Genomic DNA, 19,642 nt, shown 5'->3' with positions numbered 1-19,642 from the left:
GCCAGGATTCTTCTCTCTTACTCTGCTTACAAATCCCTTGTGTCGCCCGGTCATAGATGCAGCCCCATCAGTGCACACACTGACGCACTTTTCCCAGCTTAAGTTCCATTGCTCCAAATACTCCGATGTCACCCGGAAAACCTCCTCTCCTGTTGTTTTCCCAGGCAGTTGTTTGCAAAACGGTTAATTCTCTCTGATGGCGTCTCCGTCGATGAATCTCACGGTTGCCAACAGCTGTGCGTGTCGTGTCCACTTATTTCTGTTGATTCGTCAAGCTGCAGTGCAAACTTTCCACTCAGGGACGTGCACAGATAGACTCTAGGTGGAGCTAGAGCGCCTGCCCTTTGCCCTCTTGACCAGAAGTGCCCTTTTGAAAAAAGGTTTACAGCAGGGGTCTTCAACAGGTGGTCCGGGACCCCTAGGGGGTCCTCAGAGTTACTACAGGGGGGTCCGCCAAATCTTTATGTGATTATGATTTTTCTTTTTACCATAACCACTCGAAACCTAGCATCCCTTTTCTGAGGAGAACTTTAGCCAAAAATAGCCGATCTACAAGCTCACAACGCCTCGCGCTGCGAGGCGTTGTGAGCTTGTAGATCGGCTATTTTTGGCTAAGAGGTATAGGTGTAGAGGGAAAAAAGAGCAGACCAAGTAAACAAAAAAAAGTATAATTTACTTGAGCACCTGCCCCTCAAAATGTCTGTGCACGCCACTTTTTCCACTAGTCACAATCTTTTGCATGACAGCCCTCTCAATGTCTGCAGACATGTCTTCAATGCGTCGGCCAATTGTGCTGTTTGAGAGCGGCACCTTATCGAATTCCGCTGCAACATCTGGTCCCCACATTACGTTAGCCATGATTTTGGCCCCTGCCAACATATATGTTGCCGCTGTATGTGACAATTTTAACTTCGCCACAAGCTCTGCAATTTGGGAGCTATAGCTTCCAGAGCTCTGTCATTCACCTTGGTGCTGGTGGTACTGCGTAACAATGCAGTTGTCTGTTTCGCCTTACTAGCTTTCAAACTCACAAAGTAGTCTTTGTCCTTTTGTGCCGATTTCTCCATGGTGGGTCTCAAGGTGATGTTCTCAAGGTGGCGTGCACAGACATTTTGAGGGGCAGGTGCTCAAGTAAATTATACTTTTTTTTTGTTTACTTGGTCTGCTCTTTTTTCCCTCTACACCTATACCTCTTTGCCAAAAATAGCCGATCTACAAGCCCACAACGCCTCGCAGCGCGAGGCGTTGTGGGGCTTGTAGATCTGCTATTTTTGGCTAAAGTTCTCCTCAGAAAAGGGATGCTAGGTTTCGTTTCGGTTATGGTAAAAAGAAAAATCATATCACATAAAGATTTGGCGGACCCCCTGTAGTAACTCTGAGGACCCCCTAGGGGTCCCGGACCCCCTGTTGAAGACCCCTACTGTAAACTGAAAAAAAAAAAAAAAATGAAAAAAAAAAAATTCAAAAGGGCACTTCTGGTCAAGAGGGCAAAGGGCAGGTGCTCTAGCACCACCTAGAGTCTATCTGTGCACGTCCCTGCGCGTTCTGTTTCTGTTAGCTTTCAAACTCACGAAATAGTCTTTGTCCTTTTGTGGCGATTTCTCCATGGTGGGTCTCCTCAAGGTGACGTTTCATCTTACTGGGAACCATACCACTGTTTGTGAGCTTGTCTCCGCACACGATGCACAGTGGAATAGCATTAGATGGGTCCCCCATAGAAGTGAAGATAAACTTCATGTAGTCATCACGGTACAGTCTGGCTTTAGTCGTCTTGCTTGTCGCGGTTGTTGTTCCCGGCGGCACGGCAAGGACGCTGGTGGCGGCGGCGGTGCTGTTGTGTGTGCTGTTGTTGCTGCCCTGTGCGGGCAGCTCGTGGGCAGCTTGCAGGAGGATCTGGCGGGGGGCAATGTCTTGCTGATGACGGCGAAATTTAGCGTCTTCTTTCCTGGTGGAACTCTCATCGTCATCTTGTAGTAATAATACTGAGTGCCAAAGCATGTACCCTGTGCCCCTTTTATACACTACCAGGTAGTAGGACAACATATTTGCATTCCTATGGGTGATGGTCGCTACACTGAATGGACTCGGGCGTGCAGGGACGTGCACAGATAGACTCTAGGTGGTGCTAGAGCACCTGCCCTTTGCCCTCTTGACCAGAAGTGCCCTTTTGGAAAAAAAAATGTTTTTTTTTTCAGTTTACAGCAGGGGTCTTCAACAGGGGGTCCGGGACCCTTAGGGGGTCCTCAGAGTTACTACAGGGGGTCCGCCAAATCTTTATGTGATATGATTTTTCTTTTTACCATAACCACTCGAAACCTAGCACCCCTTTTCTGAGGAGAACTTTAGCCAAAAATAGCAGATCTGCTATTTTTGGCAAAGAGGTATAGGTGTAGAGGGAAAAAAGAGCAGACCAAGTCAACAAAAAAAAGTATAATTTACTTGAGCACCTGCCCCTCAAAATGTCTGTGCACGCCACTGACAAAGACACTCTTTGTGTCTCCTACCAGAACCGCTGCTGGTCGTCACATTGTTGTCTTAGGAATGAGTCATGTGTAAACCAGTGATGTGACAATAAAGGTTGATTCTGTGTGTGTTTTCTGTGGTTCAGCGTGCGGCCATGGAGCAGGCTGTGGCCCGCCTGGAGAGGAGACACTCTGCCCTGAGGCGCAGCACCTCTCTGGACCCCCACCCGGACCCCAAGCACCACCCAACAGCACCCACTATGGACCAGGAGAGGTAACTACATAACCAACACATTTACTTTACCTAAAACAGCACCCTCTATGGACCAGGAGAGGTAACTACATGTGTTACCAATGACACTAATGAAGGCTCTGTTCCATTCTGGTTGTTACAATGACACTAATGAAGGCTCTGTTCCATTCTGGTTGTTACAATGATACTAATGAACCAATCAGCGGCTGCTAGGGGCTACTTTTGGCTCCACCCCCTCAGTCAAAAGTACACCCTGCGTATGTCACTGATCACATGACCTCAATCAATTATCCAGTTCTAGGCAACACAGAAGGGGGGGGGGGCGCTTTTTTCTTATTTCCACACAACAGCTCTAAGGTGTATTAAAGACATAGTTCAATGTTGGAAATGAGATGTCGTTAATGGGTTAAAAGGTTTCAGAACCACTGTGCCACTCTAAATGGAACAGAGCCTTCATTAGAACCACTTTGTTACACTAAATGGAACAGAGCCTTCATTAGAACCACTGTGCTACACTAAATGTAACAGAGCCTTCATTAGAACCACTGTGCTACACTAAATGTAACAGAGCCTTCATTAGAACCACTGTGTTACTCTAAATGGAACAGAGCCTTCATTAGAACCACTGTGTTACTCTAAATGGAACAGAGCCTTCATTAGAACCACTGTGCTACACTAAATGGAACAGAGCCTTCATTAGAACCACTGTGTTACACTAAATGGAACAGAGCCTTCATTAGAACCACTGTGCCACTCTAAATGGAACAGAGCCTTCATTAGAACCACTGTGCCACTCTAAATGGAACAGAGCCTTCATTAGAACCACTGTGTTACACTAAATGGAACAGAGCCTTCATTAGAACCACTGTGTTACACTAAATGGAACAGAGCCTTCATTAGAACCACTGTGTTACACTAAATGGAACAGAGCCTTCATTAGAACCACTGTGTTACACTAAATGGAACAGAGCCTTCATTAGAACCACTGTGCCACTCTAAATGGAACAGAGCCTTCATTAGAACCACTGTGCCACTCTAAATGGAACAGAGCCTTCATTAGAACCACTGTGTTACACTAAATGGAACAGAGCCTTCATTAGAACCACTGTGCCACTCTAAATGGAACAGAGCCTTCATTAGAACCACTGTGTTACACTAAATGGAACAGAGCCTTCATTAGAACCACTGTGTTACACTAAATGGAACAGAGCCTTCATTAGAACCACTGTGCCACTCTAAATGGAACAGAGCCTTCATTAGAACCACTGTGCCACTCTAAATGGAACAGAGCCTTCATTAGAACCACTGTGTTACACTAAATGGAACAGAGCCTTCATTAGAACCACTGTGCCACTCTAAATGGAACAGAGCCTTCATTAGAACCACTGTGTTATACTAAATGGAACAGAGCCTTCATTAGAACCACTGTGCTACACTAAATGGAACAGAGCCTTCATTAGAACCACTGTGCTACACTAAATGGAACAGAGCCTTCATTAGAACCACTGTGTTACACTAAATGGAACAGAGCCTTCATTAGAACCACTGTGTTACACTAAATGGAACAGAGCCTTCATTAGAACCACTGTGTTACACTAAATGGAACAGAGCCTTCATTAGAACCACTGTGTTACACTAAATGGAACAGAGCCTTCATTAGAACCACTGTGTTACACTAAATGGAACAGAGCCTTCATCAGAACCACTGTGTTACACTAAATGGAACAGAGCCTTCATTAGAACCACTGTGTTACACTAAATGGAACAGAGCCTTCATTAGAACCACTGTGTTACACTAAATGGAACAGAGCCTTCATTAGAACCACTGTATTACACTAAATGGAACAGAGCCTTCATTAGAACCACTGTGTTACACTAAATGGAACAGAGCCTTCATTAGAACCACTGTGCTACACAAATGGAACAGAGCCTTCATTAGAACCACTGTGTTACACTAAATGGAACAGAGCCTTCATTAGAACCACTGTATTACACTAAATGGAACAGAGCCTTCATTAGAACCACTGTGTTACACTAAATGGAACAGAGCCTTCATTAGAACCACTGTGCTACACAAATGGAACAGAGCCTTCATTAGTATCATTGGTAACAACAAGGAAGTAAGGTAGAGGCCCAGTTTCTTTCCAATATGGATGCTGTACATAGAGCCTGTTCACCACATTGTTTTCACATTCACTGAGACACATACAGTGTGGTGAATTATTGAACTGACTGTGTGTGTGTGTGTGTGTGTGTGTGTGTGTGTGTGTGTGTGTGTGTGTGTGTGTGTGTGTGTGTGTGTGTGTGTGTGTGTGTGTGTGTGTGTGTGTGTACAGGGTGGAGCGTGAACTCCGTCAGCTCCGTCAGAGCCTCAGTGAGGTCGAAGGTCAGAGCAGAACCATACAGAGTGTCACCAACCATGATGACCCCGTCCTACCTCTGGCTGATGACAGGTACATCATTCTCCACCAGGCCGAAAGGCATGGCGAGAGAGTATGTTTTGCCCCATGTCCGTCCGTCCGTCCGTCCGTCCGTGTGACCGTCCGTCCTTCTGTCTGTTAACAGCTAATCTCCGCCACCTTTGGCCCTTGCAACTGCGCGCACACACACTCCCTGGATGCCACAGCAGAACCTCTGCCCCACATTTTTCAGATCAGCCTGTCATAGCGCCACCATGAGGCCGACTTTTGCTAAACACATTTTTTAATATTACTCCTACAGATTTTCTCCAAAAAACACGCAAATCGGTACACAGTATCTCTATAGTCATGTGATCAACACGGATCTGTCCGAGTTTCCATATTCCATCCTGATTGGCTAAGATTGGCTTCCAAAGTTAGCAGGATTGGTTCATTTTGAACAAAATGCCTCAAATCATGAACGCAGCATGCATTTTCCATGCAATTTTCCACATACATTCCCACTTGGCCCAGGAAGAAATGTCACTTGAAAACGTTCAAATCAGCCTCATGGTGGCGCTATAAGAGGCCGATTCACGTTTAGCTATAACTGCACCGATCTGCGTGCAACTTTGCATGCACACTCCTTAGAGGCCAAGGAAAAACCTTTGCCGTGCATTTTTCACATATGCCTTTTAGAGCGCCACCAGGAGGCTGAGTTTTGTAAAACACATTTTTTGCTCTTACTCCTTCAGATTCTGTTCAAAAATCACGCAAATCAGTATACAGTCTCTCTATAGTCATGTGATCAAGATGGATGTGTCCGATACAAATCATGAACGCAGTGTGCGATTTCCGTGAAATTTTGCACGCACATTCCCTGTAGGCCGAGGAAGAAATGCCACCCGTTTCACATTGGCCTGTTATAGCGCCACCAGCTGGTCTAATTTAGCAAACCACATTTTTGGAACAAAATGCCTCAAATCATGAATGCAGTGTCCGATTGCCGTGAAAGACCTAAGAAGAAATGGCACCATTTTCACATTGGCCTATTATAGACCGGTGGGATTTCTGAAATATGTGATTGTTAGAGGCATTTGGGGGTAAAAGTTGGGAACAAGGCCATTTTACATAATTCAAGGGTGCTGAATCAGAAAAACACTGTTCCCAAGCAAAATTCTTAGTGCTTAACCTCCTAATTTGCATATCAAAATGGCTGCCGATTTTGAAGTATTTCTTAAACAACTCTATAACAAAGCAAGCAAATCTGACAAATAAAGTGTATATATTTATGTTCTGAGGGTCATACAATGTGTGGAAGATATTTGTAATGTAATAAATGTAAATAAATGTAAATAAATATGCAAATTAGAGGCCAACATTACATAAAATGATGTACCGTAGTACTCAAACGGTGCAAAAGGTGCATCCCCCTTATTTTGTTTCTAATTATCTGTATTTTTGCCATCCTTAGGACATCTAAAATACATACTTTTTCCCCATGCTAAATGTTTAGTTTTTGACCTTCTAATCTGCATATCTGAATGGCTGCCAAATTGGCAAATTCGCACCTTTATCTTCAATAAGTCTGTGGCCAGGCAAGCAAAATTGACAAATCAAGTGTCTATATACAGTTTCTACAATGTGAGTAAAGAATTTGTAAGTAATATAATAATATAATATAATATAATAATCAGCCTACTCCGAAATATGCAAAATAGCGGCCCCCATAACAGATAACGGTTTATTACTCTAAAGATACTGTATTGGCCATTGTTGAACGAAAGTCTAGACACTAGACCACATTCATACAAGGAGGTTGATCATCACTCCGTTGCTGACATGCACACATGGCTGTGCATCGTAACCCAGATTTCCAGCATTTGCAACGACGTGTTGTGCATTGCTTATGGCATGCACATGAAATCATTTCTATAGGCTATACTAGCATGGAACAGGTTGGACTAGGCTAGAGTAGGTTGTACTAGGTTGTACCAGACTCTAATACTCTCTTTTAGGCTTTACTAGTCCCTTGTCAGCCCTGTAGATACTCAGACCATAGGGACTAACCACTGTGTACACAGGCCATAGCTTGTGTGTGCACGAGCAATAGTTTTGCATGAACCTTTGTAGACCATAGTACAGATCTGCCTTGTACAGCCTAATATAGCCTAGTACAGCCTAGCAAAGCCTACTAGAGATTAAAAAATCACACCCTGTGTGAAGGTAGCGGCGCCTTTGATACATTTTGTCATCTATATGTGTTTATAATGTGTTTATAGCCATGTGTCACGTGAAGCTTGACCAATCACTTTGTTGACGCACCTGACCAATCAGAACGTTGACGCACACGGACAAAGTCAGGTATGGAGCGGCTAGCGCCACTAAAAAGCCTATTAGAGACCAGTAGAGTCTAGTACAGTACAGTCTAGTACATCCAAGACTAGTCCAGCCTTTTGGGAGAACAGACTAGGGGAGGGTGGTATAGGCTATACTAGCATGGAACAGGCTGGACTAGGCTAGACTAGGTTGTACTAGGCTGTACAAGACTCTAATAGGCTCTATTAGGCTGTACTAGGCTCTTGTCCGCCCTGTAGATCCTCAACCCATAGGGACTAACCATTGTGTACACGGGCAATAGCTTGTGTGTGCACGAGAAATGGTTTTGCATGAACATTTGTAGGCCAAAGTAAAGTACTGCCTTCTATAGCCTAATAGAGCCCAGTAAAGCCTAGCAAAGGCTGCTAGAGCTGAAAGCAGACTATTAGAGCCCAGCAGAGACTAGTACAGTAAAACCTAGTACACCCAGGTCTAGCCTAGTCCAGCCTGGTGGGAGAACATAATAGGGGAGGGGGTACCAGGCTATGCTAGGACTGATAAGGCTGGACTAGGATAGATGAGGCTGTACTAGGCTGTACTAGACTCTAATAGGATATATTAGGCTGTACTATGCTCTTGTCAGCCCTGTAGATCCTCAACCCATAGGGACTAACCACTGTGTATACGGGCAATAGCTTGTGTGTGCACGAGCAATAGTTTTGCATGAACCTTTGTAGACCATAGTACAGATCTGCCTTGCACAGCCTAATAGAGCCTAGTACAGCCTAGCACAGCCTACTAGAGCTTAAAACAGCCTATTATAGACCAGTAGAGTCTAGTATAGTACAGCCTAGTACACCCATGACTAGTCCAGCCTTTTGAGAGAACAGAATAGGGGAGGGGGTACAATGCTATGGTAGGACTGATAAGGCTGGACTAGGATATGTTAGGCTGTACTAGGTGGTACCAGACTCTAATAGGCTCTATTAGTCTGTGCTAGGCTCTTGTCAGCCCTGTAGATCCTCAACCCATAGGGACTAACCACCGTGTACACGGGCAATAGCTTTTGTGTGCACAAGCAATAGTTTTGCATGAACCTTTGTAGACCATAGTACAGATCTGCCTTGCACAGCCTAATAGAGCTTAAAACAGCCTATTATAGACCAGTAGAGTCTAGTATAGTACAGCCTAGTACACCCATGCCTAGTCCAGCCTTCTGGGAGAACAGAATAGGGGAGGGGGTACAAGGCTATGCTAGGACTGATAAGGCTGGACTAGGATAGATTAGGCTGTACTAGGCTGTACTAGACTCTAATAGGCTCTATTAGGCTGTGCTAGGCTCTTGTCAGCCCTGTAGATACTCAGACCATTGGGACTAACCACTGTGTACACGGGCAATAGCTTGTGTGTGCACGAGCAATAGTTTTGCATTAACCTTTGTAGACCATAATACAGATCTGCCTTGTACAGCCTAATATAGCGTTGTACAGACCAGCACAGCCTACTGGAATTTAAAACAGTCTATTAGAGACCAGTAGAGTCTACAACAGTAAAGCCTAGTACACCCATAGCCTAGTCCAGCCTTTTGATGGAACAGACTAGGGGACGGCGATTTAGGCTATACTAGCATGGAACAGACTGGACTAGTTAAGACTAGGTTGTACTAGGCTCTATTAGGTTGTACTAGGCTGTACTAGTCCCTTGTCAGCCCTGTAGATACTCAGACCATTGGGATTAACCACTGTGTACACGGGCAATAGTTTGTGTGTGCACGACCAATAGTTTTTTTCCCTGTTGGCCATCTAAGTGTAGCCATCCCCATCCCACTCTATATAGCTGTGTTGAAAGTAGTTTGTGTTCAGTTATAGTTCTGTGGCTCTAACTCCTCCTGGGGGTGAGTTATACAAGATAGAAATCCCCATGATAGCGTATTTATGGAACGTCACATTTGTTTTTTGGTCATCAGGGGCCAAATGTACCAGGATTTTTACATCATCTAAATATTTATTTTAGATGTCCTAAGGATGGTAAAAATACAGATAAGTAGAGATAAAATAAAATAAGGGGGATGCGGATGGATCACTTTAAGTACGAAACCGTTTTCTGTAATAGTGGCCTCTAATTTGCATATTTATTTACATTATTTACATTTATTTACATCTATTACATTATAAATACCTTCCACACATTGTCTGATCCTCAGAATATAAATATATAAACTTTATTTGTCAGATTTGATTGCTTTGTTATAGAGTTATTTAAGAAATACTTCAAAATCGGCAGCCATTTTGATATGCAAATTAGGAGGTTAAGCACTAAGAATTTTGCTTGGGAACAGTGTTTTTCTGATTCAGCACCCTTGAATTATGTAAAATGGCCTTGTTCCCAACTTTTACCCCCAAATGCCTCTAACCTCCTTATAGAAGGCCTTTTTTCTGAAATCCCTCCTGTCTATTATAGCGCCACCAGGAGCCCATAACAACCTACCTGACCTGGCGGAGACCTGTGCTCCGAGGAGCACTTTTTCTAGTTATTATTATTAATAAGGTTTATTTATTCATCCTGTAAAGCGCTTTGAGCTGCATTTCTGTCATGAAAGGTGCTATATAAATACACTTTATTATTATAACATGTCTTTGATGTGTTAACAGGATAAATGCATACATTGAAGAGGTTTATAACATATCATTTATAATGTGTTTAACAGGATAAATGCATACATTGAAGAGGAGGTTTATAACATATAATTTATAATGTGTTTAACAGGATAAATGCGTACATAGAAGAGGAGGTGCAGAGGAGGTTACGGAGGTTGAACTTGCTGAACGGAGGCGTAGACATGGAGCTGTCCCTGTCCTCTGAGTCTATGAGGGTAAGAATTACCCTATGTCTCTGTCCTCTGAGTCTATGAGGGTAAGAATTACCCTATGTCCCTGTCCTCTGAGTCTATGAGGGTAAGAATTACCCTATGTCTCTGTCCTCTGAGTCTATGAGGGTAAGAATTACCCTATGTCCCTGTCCTCTGAGTCTATGAGGGTAAGAATTACCCTATGTCTCTGTCCTCTGAGTCTATGAGGGTAAGAACTACCCTATGTCCCTGTCCTCTGAGTCTATGAGGGTAAGAATTACCCTATGTCTCTGTCCTCTGAGTCTATGAGGGTAAGAACTACCCTATGCCCCTGTCCTCTGAGTCTATGAGGGTAAGAACTACCCTATGCCCCTGTCCTCTGCGTATGTATGCATGTATGTACATAATGACAATAGTTTTATCGTTTGTGATGACCTGAAACGTGAAGCTATTGAAACTATGTGGGTTGAGATCGTTTTTGAAAATGCTAAATCCGTGCAAGTCGGTACCATATACAGACCTCCTGACCAGAATGATTTCTATGATGTACTTGAGGAGTGCTTGGCTAAGGTGGACCATGTGGAGAACATTCTTATTGGTGACTGGAACACGGACATGCTTCGGAAAGAAACATCTGCGTTCAAGTCCTTCAATAGGTTTTGTAATTTGCACTCCCTCCACCAAGTAATCACTCCTATCCCACAAGGGTATGTGTTTCCACTCAAACCATCATAGATCTCATTCTAACAACGGACAAGGACAAAACCCTCAATAGTGGTGTTTATACTTGCGGTATACGTGATCACAACATGATCTTTTGTACCCAGAAAAAACATTGACCTAAGACCGGTTACCACAAAACAGTCACGATCAGACATCTACATCAAGGTGGATGACTCTCTCATTACAGAAAAGCACGGTGTGGTTAAATTATTTAACATCTTCTTTACAACCATAGCCACAACACTGGTTAACAAACTGCCCGACCACTCTGGGCGCTTTGGTAAAGAGCACTCCCAAGCATTCTACAAACATCTAGGTGTACGCAAAGATGATTTTAAACTCACCATGGTGACTGACAACAGATGAGGTGTTTAAAAAATTGAGCGCACTACAACAACACAGAGCCACAGGCCTCTACAATATTCCCTCCAAATGTCTAAAAGACTCAGCCGCCTCCATTGCTCCAATCATCACTCACATAATAAACCCTCCATCAAACAGGGACGGGTCCCTAGTGACTTCAAAATAGCAAGAGTGACCCCTCTGTACAACAAAGGAAACCAATTAGACCCTGGCAACTACCGCCCTATTTCTATTCTTAGCTCCATCTCGAAAGTCATGGACTGCAACCTGTTCTTGTTCGCATATGACTCGGCTCTGCTGGTCTCGGACAGGGACAGGTTGAAAAAACTCTGAGCTCTGAACTCGATATGATTCACATCTGGCTCGCTGACAACAAACTATCATTACACCTGGGTAAAACTGAATCCATCCTCTTTGGGTCTAGTGTTAACCTTGGCAAGGCTGAGAGTTTCACAATCAAAGCGGGTGATGATGTAATCACAAGAAAGGAGGAAACTACCTACCTGGGTTCCATCTTGGAGGCAAACCTCTCCGGTGATAAAATGGCAGAAAGAGTGATCAAAAAGGTCAACCAAAGAACATGTTTTTTCTATAGGATTTCCTCTCTAGTCAGTATGAATACCTTGAGGATTCTTACAGTTTCCCTGTCTAAATACCTCCAACACGTAAATGAAGTCCACAATCATAACACCAGAGGCAGCTCCACTGATCATGTCCAACCCAGATTTGGCACAAACAAGGGAATGAACTCGTTCTCATGCTATTCAACAAAAACGTGGAATGCCCTACCAAAAGGAGTAAAGGAGCGTAAACCCCAGTAGGGTCCTTATGCAGAGTTAATGCATAATGAAACTGGGTATTCTGTTTAAGCTTTCATTCATTATTCTCTTCATCCTCTGTGTTTTCTCAGGAGGAAGAGGAAGCCAGTGACTGTAGCTCCGTCAGACTGACAGACGAGGTAAAACCAACCATTCATTATTGTTCTTTATCCAAACCTCTTCTGTCCATCTTCTAGCGCTTTGTGTTTAGATTTCCTTTACGGAAACGCCCTTCCCAGGGCCGTTTTTAAGCACTGGCAATGTAGGCAAATGCCTATATCCTGTCGGGGGGAGAAAAAAAATGAGAAAAGACAAACTACAGAGACAAACTACAGTACAGAATTAACCGAATAAATGTAACAAAAACACCCAAAAAAGTAATAAACCCAAATTTCCCAAATACTTTAACCAGGAAGTGAATGGAGCAGTACATCTTTGGATCACGTTATCATCTCCTGGTTCTGTGTGAAAAGAAAGAAACATATTTTTAGAGTGCCATTAACGGTTTGGGCCCCCACGTGGGGCCCACGTGGGGCGCTCTAACAAAACTTTGGGATCATCCAAGGAGTCTCTAAGAAGGAGAGGCCGGATGTGGATCCATGTCAAAAATCCTTCCGGTCGGGCCGCTCCAATGTTATCTCCTTGACTAAAAGCTTAAATCTCCTATTTCTTTTTAACGTGGTGGAAGTGAGACGTTGTCGATCGGCGATCACTCTGCAATGGAGGATCGCGTTAGAAATATTATTGTTCCAGGCGTTAGTCGGGACCCTCCGCCGTCTCGCACGCACGCTTTGTTTACATGCACTTCCGCGTCGGGGCTTCTAGAGCACAAAACATATCAATGTAAGTGGATGGAAGAAATGCTGGCACTAGATGTACCCTATTTTAATAAACCTCTGGCACACAATGTGTTAAGAGCTTGTAGATCTGCTACTTTTGCTATTTTTTTATTTTGAAAACTGGAAAGTAACTATTTTGGACACAACAGAGACGTTAATGGAAGGGATCATTGACGGCGCGGCGGTCATTGTTGAGAAATAAACCCCGACAGGATGATTAAACCTCACGGCTACTTAACATATTAATGAATACATTGACCCAAAAGTGACAACGAAACACAAAAAGCTCATTTCCTGGCTCACGGTAATGAAATGAAAGTATTCCATTACTTTATGCCATGTGCCGCCGTCCGTCCAGCTAGTGGTGGAAAAAGTACTCAGATGTTTTACTTAAGTAAAAGTATCAATACCGAGTCAGATATTCAAATTTCACTTGAGTAAAAGTACAAAAGTATTGGCGTCAAAAAATACTTAAGTACTAAAAGTAAAACTACTCATTATGCACAATATCCCATTTCACATGTTTCCAAATGTATGAAAATCCTTTGAAAATAGCAGATCTACAAGCTCACAATGTTATAGGTTGAACACGTTATTCAACCTATAAGCTACAAGACATTTATACTGTAACAACATGTTTAACGTTTAGCAGAAACATTACATAAAGGAAATATTAATCATTTTATGGAGTTTGATTAAAATTATTCCTTTTTGTCTTGTTTTTTTATTCACCTGGATGTTTAATTATGCTGAAAGATTTTTTTTTTTTTCTTCTGATTTGTTGGTTTAGATTTGAAAATAATAAACCACTATGTTTGTCTCTAAATGTTTTTGTTTGGTTTTAATTGAATATTGAATCCACTATTTACATTAGATTTGATTAATTTCAGGATGATGACAAACCCCAGAACCAAGTGAATTCACGAAAACTGAAATATGAGGTACGTGTGTTTTGCCCTGGTCACTTAATCTCACTGTAATCAAGAAGCCTTAATCTTAATCTGATGGTAATTACTCAAACGATACGATAAATGACATGCGTTGCATTGCACCATGAACTCACACACACACTTTTGAATGTTCAGGGTTGCCAGTTTGAATGTGAGAACTCAGCCCTTTTTGTGTGCGAATGCATGAATGCACATACAGTAAATGGCCACAAACGTTAACAAAAGAACCAGTGCCTACAGCTCTTAAAGTGCGTGCCGACTTCACAGATAAATACAAATCCTTGGACGGACGTGCTGGTGTATTGCAGAGATGATAAACAGTACATTTCAAATCTATCCTAACCTGTTTTGTTTTGGTATATAATGTATAAGTGGTGGGCAGGGACGTGCACAGATAGACTCTAGGTGGTGCTAGAGCACCTGCCCTTTGCCCTCTTGACCAGAAGTGCCCTTTTGAAAAAAAGAAAAAAAACCTTTTTTTTTCTTTTTTCCCCAGTTTACAGCAGGGGTCTTCAACAGGGGGTCCTCAGAGTTACTACAGGGGGTCCGCCAAATCTTTATGTGATATGATTTTTCTTTTTACCATAACCACTCGAAACCTAGCATCCCTTTTCTGAGGAGAACTTTAGCCAAAAATAGCAGATCTACAAGCCCACAACGCCTCGCGCTGCGAGGCGTTGTGGGCTGGTAGATCGGCTATTTTTGGCAAAGAGCTATAGGTGTAGAGGGGAGAAAAGAGCAGACCAAGTAAACAAAAAAAAGTATTTACTTGAGCTCCTGACCCTCAAAATGTCTGTGCACGCCACTGGTGATGGGCCTGAAAGTGTGAATCTAACACTAGATGTAAGGACTGTGCAACCCTAAATGTTTGTCCTTTGAAATGTCTTCCCATCTGTTCTTTGTTATGTTTCTATTGTATTAGTCATGCTAACAGAAAGAGAGGAGGTGTGTAATGTTGTCTCTTTAAATCATTCACAGGTGGAAAGAGGAAAACGATGAACTGTCAGATTGTGATTGCAGCTAAATGTTAGTGTTTGTTTTAACTATAGCCCGTAAAAAACACAAATCTACAAGCTCACAATGTGTCGCAACGCAGCACATGGTGAGCTTGTGGATCGGCTATCGTCGGCGAACCCTGGTCAACTAAGTATCTACAGGCTTTTTTTAAAATGGTTAAAACAAACACTAAGCATTATTTCTAACCACTGCCTGCCTATACGTACATGTTCTGTGAAAAGAACCTGATTGCTCGTTCGTTGGAACACTAATTTGCATGTTTTGAATCTGTGTGCGTCGGCTAACGATTTAAAAATGATTAATTTCTACACCTGGTGATGGAGGATCACGGTTCTGTTGGGGGGGGGTGGATTATGGACCCATAGTCCAAAGAGCCTTCGTCTCTTAGCTTGAAGCTGTAGTCATGGAATGCCCCGCCCCCCTGCCCCGCCCCCCTCCCTTGTGCACACAGAGAGACTCCATGTCGTGGTCCCGCCGCGTCTTCCCCCCCGCCGGCGCCGTCCAGACCAGCGGCCGTCAGAGCGACGACGACGACAACAGGACGGCTTCAGATGAACCAGAGAGGAACGGCCTCCATGAGACACGTGGAGCGTTAGACGGCTTAGAAACGACGCCGCGCGTCTCGTTTGAGAAAGCAGGATTGATTTACAGAGACGCCGAGAAGAACGGGTGGTGGAAGGCGGGACCCATGCAGACCCATGAAGATGTGAAGGTGAAGGTGGGACCCATGCAGACCCATGAAGATGTAAAGGTGAAGGTGGGACCCATGCAGACCCATGAAGATGTGAAGGTGAAGGTGGGACCCATGCAGACCCATGAAGATGTAAAGGTGAAGGTGGGACCCATGCAGACCCATGAAGATGTAAAGGTGAAGGTGGGACCCATGCAGACCCATGAAGATGTAAAGGTGAAGGTGGGACCCATGCAGACCCATGAAGATGTGAAGGGTGAACCGCTCCTCCAGCCTGGACGTGAAGACCTGGGCGTTTCATCCTCTGCCCCCAAGTACCGCGCCCAGCTCCATGTGAACGTCACCGGTGGTGAAAGACAGTTGGACGTCCCCGGTCATGATAACGAGGTGGAATGCCTGTCCACGGATGATGAGAAGAGGTTGCTGTTGAACATCTCCTCTCATCTCTCCTCTGAGAAACACCAAGATGACCCCGGGAAGATGAAACCGGTGAACGTCTCCGACGGTCAGAGCTCGGCCAAAGGTCACGCTCTCAAGCCGACCTCAATGGAGTCGCCAAAGGGTCAAAAGAAAGAAGAGCAAGTCAGTTCCGTGACCAGTACGCTCAGGAAACACCTGGAGGACAGTCAGAGCTATGTCCTCGGATACGTGGCCGGAAAGCTGTCGGATGCGTACAAGGATGCGAGCGTACGGCTGGAAAACACCCGCGAGGTCATTAGAAAAGTGGGAGTTGGTGAAATGAAGGTCGTCTTGTCTCAGTACCTGACAGTGATGGCGAGAGAGTTTCCAGTCGTTCGACCGATGCAACAACCTCGACCGTTACCGGACTCTAGCGTTGAAGAGGAGAACGTTGAATTCGTCGACATGTCCCAGGACGGCCTCTTCAGTTCTGCAAACACCTCCGACGGGCCCGTGGGATCCGTGTCGTCCTGCAAACACCTCGACACTGAAATCTTTAGTCAGCGGCTCGTGAAGTTCCCCAGAGCCCTGTCAGACATGCAGTCCTCCTCGCCCCCGGAGATGCTCCAGCTGTTGGAGACGCTGGTGCCCCAGATCCAGTCCAGCGAGACCAGGAGCATCTACTGGCTCAAAGTGGCTAATTGTCAGCAGCCTGCGCCTCATCCTGGATGCTTGGTCTTGCTAGAAAAGGACTTGTACGCGATCTGTGCTGCAGCAGACTCAGCCAGCAGCAGTAGCAGCAGCAAGCAAAACCTCGTCGTTTTTCACCATTTCTGCCTCTCAAACATCCAAGAAGTCCAAGTGAGCTTAGCGGGACAACACGTTCGCCTCATCGGCCGCACCGCGGACAACATCTTGGCCGTCTTCACCCACAGCAAAGAGCTCACGCAGGAGCTGTGTGGATCCTTACTGAAGGCTCTGGTTCCTGACCAGGACGTCGGGGTCGGTGGGAACGGGACGCACCCGTTGCTCCACGGAGACCTCATGAGCCTCTCTCTGGACTGGACCACCGACATCCCAGACCTGGTCCTGGACAGCGGCGTCCGGCTCACCTCCCGCTTCAGGAGGGTCCTGGCGGACCTGCTGTACATGGTCCACGGGAACATGGACCACGACGACGGCCGGGCGGGGGGGCGGGGCGGCAGACCTTCCCTGGCCGACGTCCGTCCTCTGCTCTACACCAGCGTCAGGGCGGAGAAGAACCGCCCCGACTCCGCCGCCGCCGTCCGCCAGTTCCTCCTCACCGACACCCACGTGGTCCTCCTCCAGGAGAACGGGGTGTTCCACCCGGCCCCCAGGGGGTCCAGCCTGGTCCCCGCTCAGCCCCAGTTCCAGGACGTGGAGCTCCGCCGGCGTTCGGACATCCGGTGCCTCCTGGTCAGACAGAGCGAGCGCTGCCTCCTGGTGGACATGGTGTTCAGAGGAGGAGCTCTCAGAGGAGGAGGAGCTCTCAGAGGAGGAGGAGCTCACAGAGGGGGAGGAGCTCACAGAGGAACCAGCCGTCCGCCCGTCAGGAGAAGTTCTGCCGCCGACGTCTCCTCGGTCTTGGACCACGGTGACTGCTGGAAGCTGACTTTCGGCTGCACCGCCGAAGCTGTGCTGCTGGTTCACCTTCTGGTCAAAGAGCCCAGGGGGTGATTTAATGGGGGGGGAGGGGGGGGGGGTTCTTCTGTCTCAGAATGATCTCCATCTTCTTCTTCAGGTTCTCTGCTCACCGTCATGACCTTGTTCTTGTTGTTGTTGTTGTTCTCAAAGGATGGTGTGTTTCTCCTGTAAGATGTGTGGAAGTCAAACTGCTAGCTCCAGGGGTCTTCAACGGGGGGGTCCCGGACCCCTAGGGGGTCCTCAGAGTTACTACAGGGGGTCCGAGTTACTACAGGGGGTCCGGGACCCCTAGGGGGTCCTCAGAGTTACTACAGGGGGTCCGGGACCCCTAGGGGGTCCTCAGAGTTATTACAGGGGGTCCTCAGAGTTACCGCCAAATCTGTGTGATTGAATAGTTTATTTACATTTACCACTTGAACCCCATTATCCTTATTCTGAAGAGAACTTCAGACAACAATAGCCTATGGTGTCTATGGTACCATAGACGTGGTCTATGAAATCTATGAAAATACCATTTTATACAGTATGTAGTGTAGTGGGGGGGGGTCCCTGCTTCATCTCTCTTTCAGCTAGGGGGTCCTTGGGCTGAAAAGGTTGGAGACCGATTTGCTAGCCTATGGAACCTCTTCCTATGACATCATGAACCTCTCCTATGACATCATGATAAATAAAAGGTTTAGATGTAACTATTGGAGACGGGTCATGTGTTTCTGCTGTTATTTAAAGCAACAGCTCTGTCATTTTATTGTCTCGGCCAGGAGACTGTTTTCCTTCTCGTCCTTCCGTGTGTCCACCAAGCTATCATTGGTCAAGCTTCACGTGACACGTGACAATATGTTGAAAGCGTGTGCTTTGATTGGCTAGCGAGACGCATGATGAAATAGAGCACCCAAGTGCCGCGCTATGAGCTTGTAGATCTGCTATTTTTCATTAAAAATCATGCAGATTTGTGCAAATATTTGATTTGGGTTTTTTTAAGCGGACATTTGTATCTCAAATCTTTACTTCTGGGGGGTCCCTGCGGAGTCCCTGGAACAACATATTTTACAAATGTTCGCTTAAAAATATATATTCCAAGATTTGCACAAATTTCCACGATCTAAAAAAAAGATTTGCAGATCTACAAGCTCATAGCACGGCACTCGATGCCGCGCTATGAGCTTGTAGATCTGCTATTTTTGAATAGCCCAAAGAAATCTAAAAATGACACACAGATGCGTTCCCAGCCTTAAAGGGTTAAAACGGTGATTCTCAAACGTACGGTATACGCATGGAGGACGCCCTAATTGATAGGCCTTTGGCCGTGGACTCCCATAAGAGAACCTTTGGCCGTGGACCCCCATAAGAGAATCTTTGGCCGTGGACCCCCATAAGAGAACCTTTGGCCGTGGACCCCCATAAGAGAAGAGTCGCTCAAAAACAAAATATTCCACATAGTTTGACAATTTTTCCAATGTTTTTTCAAAATGTTTCAAATTCGTTGGTTTAGCAATTTTAAAAAAAAGTAAAATTGTTTCAAAATGTTTCAAATTTGAAAATATTTCAACTATAGGGTTATTGTGGTTGTTCCTCATTTTGCCGGGGACCCCCTGGAACCCCCTGAAGGACCCCTGAGGGTCCCCGAACCACAGATTGTGATGATGATTTAGTGACGTTCCACGTTATGAAGAATCAAGACGTTTTAAGATGTTTTACTGTGTTTTATGTGTTAAATAATTTGTCACAATGGTTCTGAATGGAAGGGAAAGGGTTAATGTTGATTCTCCAAGCACAATTGCACTTTATTGGAAGAAGTGATTTAATATATCATATCGTATTGTATTGATGAATGTGATTTATTATTCTAGCAATGTGACATAATTACCAGGGAAGTATGATGAATATCAATATATTTAA

At 45.0% G+C, this 19,642-nt stretch overlaps 1 protein-coding gene across 3 annotated transcripts in view; it reads left to right on the top strand.

Moving 5' to 3' along the window:
- Positions 1-19,642, top strand: part of kif16ba (kinesin family member 16Ba) — a 112,714-nt gene that overhangs the window by 84,031 nt on the left and 9,041 nt on the right. For 2 of the 3 annotated variants that reach the window (XM_084082711.1, XM_084082709.1), the window contains exons 24-28: positions 2,609-2,736; positions 5,052-5,168; positions 10,200-10,305; positions 12,278-12,325; positions 13,915-13,965. In XM_084082711.1, coding sequence (XP_083938837.1) covers positions 2,609-2,736; positions 5,052-5,168; positions 10,200-10,305; positions 12,278-12,325; positions 13,915-13,965 — 450 coding nt within the window. Of the gene's footprint in view, positions 1-2,608; positions 2,737-5,051; positions 5,169-10,140; positions 10,166-10,199; positions 10,306-12,277; positions 12,326-13,914; positions 13,966-19,642 lie in introns of all 3 variants that reach the window. The other variant, XM_084082710.1, reaches the window with a different exon arrangement.

This window comes from Gymnoscopelus microlampas (genome assembly GCF_963454915.1).
Source record: "Gymnoscopelus microlampas genome assembly, chromosome: 2".
Lineage (NCBI taxonomy): Eukaryota > Metazoa > Chordata > Actinopteri > Myctophiformes > Myctophidae > Gymnoscopelus > Gymnoscopelus microlampas.
Note: the sequence above shows the minus strand (reverse complement) of the source record. Positions and strands in the feature narration are given on the sequence as shown.